We start from the raw sequence: 3,687 nt of genomic DNA on the forward strand, positions 1-3,687 counted from the left end.
CTGCTGTAGAAGACTCGTTGCCGCGGTCATCACCCAGCTCTTCTCCTACATGGTGCGCAAACGCGTACGATACGGCTACGTCTGCACCGGAGAAGCCTTCATCTTTGTGTACATCCCGGACGATCCGTCTTCAGTTCAGTGTGCGCTTTGCATACCGGATCGGGATGTCAAGGGGACCGACGATGATGATCTCCAGTGGACAGCCGTCGCGCAGGTCCTGGCATTCACCATCAGAGCATTGACCTCGCCACCAGTTCCCCAGCAGTGGAGCGATGCCGCTGATGGGCTTGATGTCTGGCCCGTGGAGTATTCCGACATCCTAGACCAGACTCCACCTGCCGCTCGCCTGAAACATGCCTCCCCATTGTACCGCGGCAGACGCACTCGCAACCTTTCTCCCTTCAGGATGACGCTGCGATCCGGATGTCGGCCCTCTGAAAACAAACCTCGACCGACAAGCTCCCCCTCGCCGTCTCCTCCCCCATCCCCTTCCCTTACACCGCACTCCGGCCTCCGTGGCCGAACCAGAAGGGGAGGTTCCACTAGGTCAGATGGAAGGTCCACAGGCGTACCGGCACCCGGCAAACCCAGCGATACCAGGCGCATGTCCAATGTCATCCACACACCGGCCATCAAGGACCGCCCATACTGTTCTCAGCAATGTCTTCTTGCGCTCAGGGACGGCAGCCCATTTGATCCCTCCTGCCCCAATTACCAGGACCATCGGAAGGGTCACATGAAGGTGGAAGACTTCCGTTCTCATATCCGGAAACAGCTCGCTAGGGACCGTGGCCCGGATGCCGACTGTCGTCCGCTCTACAAGGCAGGAAGTTGCGGCACACTGCTCAAAGTGAGACTTTCGTCGCATGGGTACACCTTGGTCGCCAAGGCCGTGGAATCCAAGGATAAAGATAAACTCCAGCATGAAAGGAAGGTCTACAATCAGCTCCGAGACCTCCAAGGCGAATGCATCCCGGTCTGCCTTGGCGTTGTCAAATTGGAGCCAAAGCGCCCCTATTACCATGAAGAAAAAATCCACACCCATATTTTACTTCTGAGTTGGGCGGGAGAATCGATCGAAAAAGCTGGAACGCTTAGCCCCGCGAATAAACGGTCCACGGTATGCCGTGCCCTCCAAGCCATTCACTCGAGGGGGATTCTCCATGGCGACGCGGAGCCGCGAAATATACTATGGGACCAGGCCTGCGAACGTGTGAGGGTGGTTGATTTTGAACTAGCCACTATACAGCGGCCTCTCTCCGATGTGTCCACCAACGTTGCAAGAAAGAGGAAAGTGATGTCAACTTGTTTCAGCAAAGAGCTTCAACACATCGAGACTGTCTTTGGGATACAAGACTTGAAATGACCGATTCGTCGAACTTGTGATCAATAATTTCCTTTCTTGACATTGTAATTCTCGCGCCTGTACTCCACGTTTTTTTAATTTTTGTTTCACTAATTTCACTACACCTGTAATGAAGTGGAAGGGTATTCCTAGCCTAAGAGAGCTCCTTGCTCGAGCACGCTGTCCAACCTACTCTCCTTATCTCATAAACTTCCTTGTTCAGACACGCTTCAATCTGAGTCTCATCCATGCTGGCTCCTGGTCGCACTGCCAAGACACAAAATTTCTCAATGACATCATTGCACATAATTCTGAAATCTAGGAACAGAAACTGGCTCGCGACCAAAAATGCACAGCCTTTTCGGATCACAACAAACAGAAACATAGCTTCTAGCATCAACATATAAAATAGCGAGCGACAGAGAGTAGCGCCAAGCTTAACAGAAAGTTCGTGGAAAGCTACAAGAGACAATCCGGAAAACATAATAGCGTAGAAACAAACCACATGAATTGGAAAACTAAAAGAGAAAAAGAAAATTTGGGTTAGAAAACCCCCAAAGGAATCCCCCCTCGGCCCGCCTTTAGCAAACCTTGCTGCGTAGCCAGAATTACGTGCACCAAGTGTCGTGCTGTCAGCAATCGGAAGATATGAAATCTGCCCCCTAGATCCTCAGGAGCGTTGTATTTCAGTCATTCCTTCCAAGAACGTTATGATCGCAGGCGTTCATTTGGTACCCTTTGCCGCTTCTACGAGGGGTCCTCCTGTTGCTGTCCCCGCTTCCGTTTTCTAGGCTTGTTCTGCTCCTGTAGGTGGTGACGAGCATATTTCTCCCCTTACAACTTCTATCCCGGAACATGATTGGAACACTTCAGCATGCACAGGATAACTCAGATGCTGTAAACTAGTAAAGATTCTACGTATTGATAGCGTGAATTCTCTTTGTTTTGTCTTTTAATATAGCATCTTTGACGAAAAGATTGATTTTCTGGAAAGTCATACGAGGTGTACTTATGAGATTGTTGGAATGCCGCAAGGCCCAAAAAGGTTTGAGGCGATGATAGTTGAGCTCTAATTGATACTAAATAGAATTAATGATTGCTCTTGTTCTATCACAGGTGAGAAGAGCGACGGGGTTTCTGCTGAGATGCGAATATCTTGTCGATTTGCGGCGTATGATATATTACGCTTTAAGAATATACATATAGATACCCAGAACCGAGGAGGCTTTTATACTTCTCTCCGGATCTAGACAGAATAGACGAACGGAAATGGAAGAAAAACCCAAAGTGAGAGGCAAAGAAAGGAGGGGGAAGAGCAAGCAAACAAAGACACAAACAAAGGAACCGTCCGACGAGATCTCATCCAAAATTCTGTCAAAGTCATTTTCTGGAGTTTCGGGTGGCTGGGACCGTTGGCCTGCAGGGCGAGAAGAGATGAGAGGTGTAACAGAGGGGAATAGGCGAGGGGGCAAAGGATGTCCGAGCTGCTGTGAGGGACAGAGTAGGGAAGTGAGAGTGTCGGCGGTGGGATTGGGTCTACGTGCTGGGGGTTTGGGGGGTGTGAAGATGGCGGGCAGGTTGGGGCTTCGTGGCTTGGTTGCACTCATGGGATTTGGAGGTTGATAGAATTGGATCTTGTCCATGGTGACTGCGGCCATGGCTTTTCTCTCTGATTTTGGGTTCGGGGAAGCCTTGATTCTCGTTCTGCAATCGGTGCTTTTTGAGAGGGGAAAATCCGGCGCTTTTATAGAGCAACAACTGGAAAAGCTCCTCCATCGGCAGAGCTCCCAAAGTTTACGAAGGTCTCGTGGATACACCCCAGCATTTTCGGAAAACGTCTCACCTCCTCACTTCAACACCGAGAACCACCCGCAAAATAGTAATCGATCGCCATGCAACACACGAATGCAACATCGAGCCAGGGTTCCTCCGGACCACGCCATTGATCAGGCCTGAGCTTAAGGATCATCGAAAGTTCACCATCGAGCACACACCCGGAAACGAGCGAGGCAAGCTGGCGTTATCCAAGAGGATGAACACAGATTGGTCATGGGGGCGTAGAATCGTCGACGAATTAGGTACGGAATAACAGGCACATGCGCTGGCGCCCACGCCCTTGGATCATGCAGGAGGCCCCGTCTCATCATCACACGATCACTGCGCCCCTGATATTCCCTCGCCCCCCTCAGCTGGAAACAGCTCAGCGTCAGGTTTGCCGACATCCCTCACCAATCAACAGAATCGTGGGCCTGGGGACAGGAATACCGCGCTTGGATACAAGGATGCACGGCCCAACATTTCAGAGGAGCCAATGCAAGTATCGATACCAGCCGGATGCTCAG

The 3,687-nt window shown here is 50.9% G+C and overlaps 2 protein-coding genes across 2 annotated transcripts in view; both read left to right on the forward strand.

Moving 5' to 3' along the window:
* Window positions 1-49: 49 nt before the first annotated feature.
* HCAG_03581 (predicted protein) lies at window positions 50-1,366 on the forward strand (the record flags this gene model as incomplete). Its single annotated transcript, XM_001541433.1, has 1 exon — window positions 50-1,366. The coding sequence occupies one exon, from the start codon at window positions 50-52 to the stop codon at window positions 1,364-1,366; it is 1,317 nt and encodes a 438-aa protein (XP_001541483.1).
* Window positions 1,367-2,911: 1,545 nt separating this feature from the next.
* HCAG_03582 (predicted protein) overlaps window positions 2,912-3,687 on the forward strand; it is a gene marked incomplete at both ends in the record, with an annotated part of 1,557 nt that continues 781 nt past the window's right edge. Inside the window, 3 exons of the mRNA XM_001541434.1 lie at window positions 2,912-2,963; window positions 3,226-3,423; window positions 3,475-3,662. Coding sequence (XP_001541484.1) covers window positions 2,912-2,963; window positions 3,226-3,423; window positions 3,475-3,662 — 438 coding nt within the window. The remainder of the gene's footprint in view (window positions 2,964-3,225; window positions 3,424-3,474; window positions 3,663-3,687) is intronic.

Source organism: Histoplasma capsulatum, genomic scaffold (assembly GCF_000149585.1).
Source record: "Histoplasma capsulatum NAm1 scaffold_3 genomic scaffold, whole genome shotgun sequence".
Classification (NCBI taxonomy): domain Eukaryota; kingdom Fungi; phylum Ascomycota; class Eurotiomycetes; order Onygenales; family Ajellomycetaceae; genus Histoplasma; species Histoplasma mississippiense.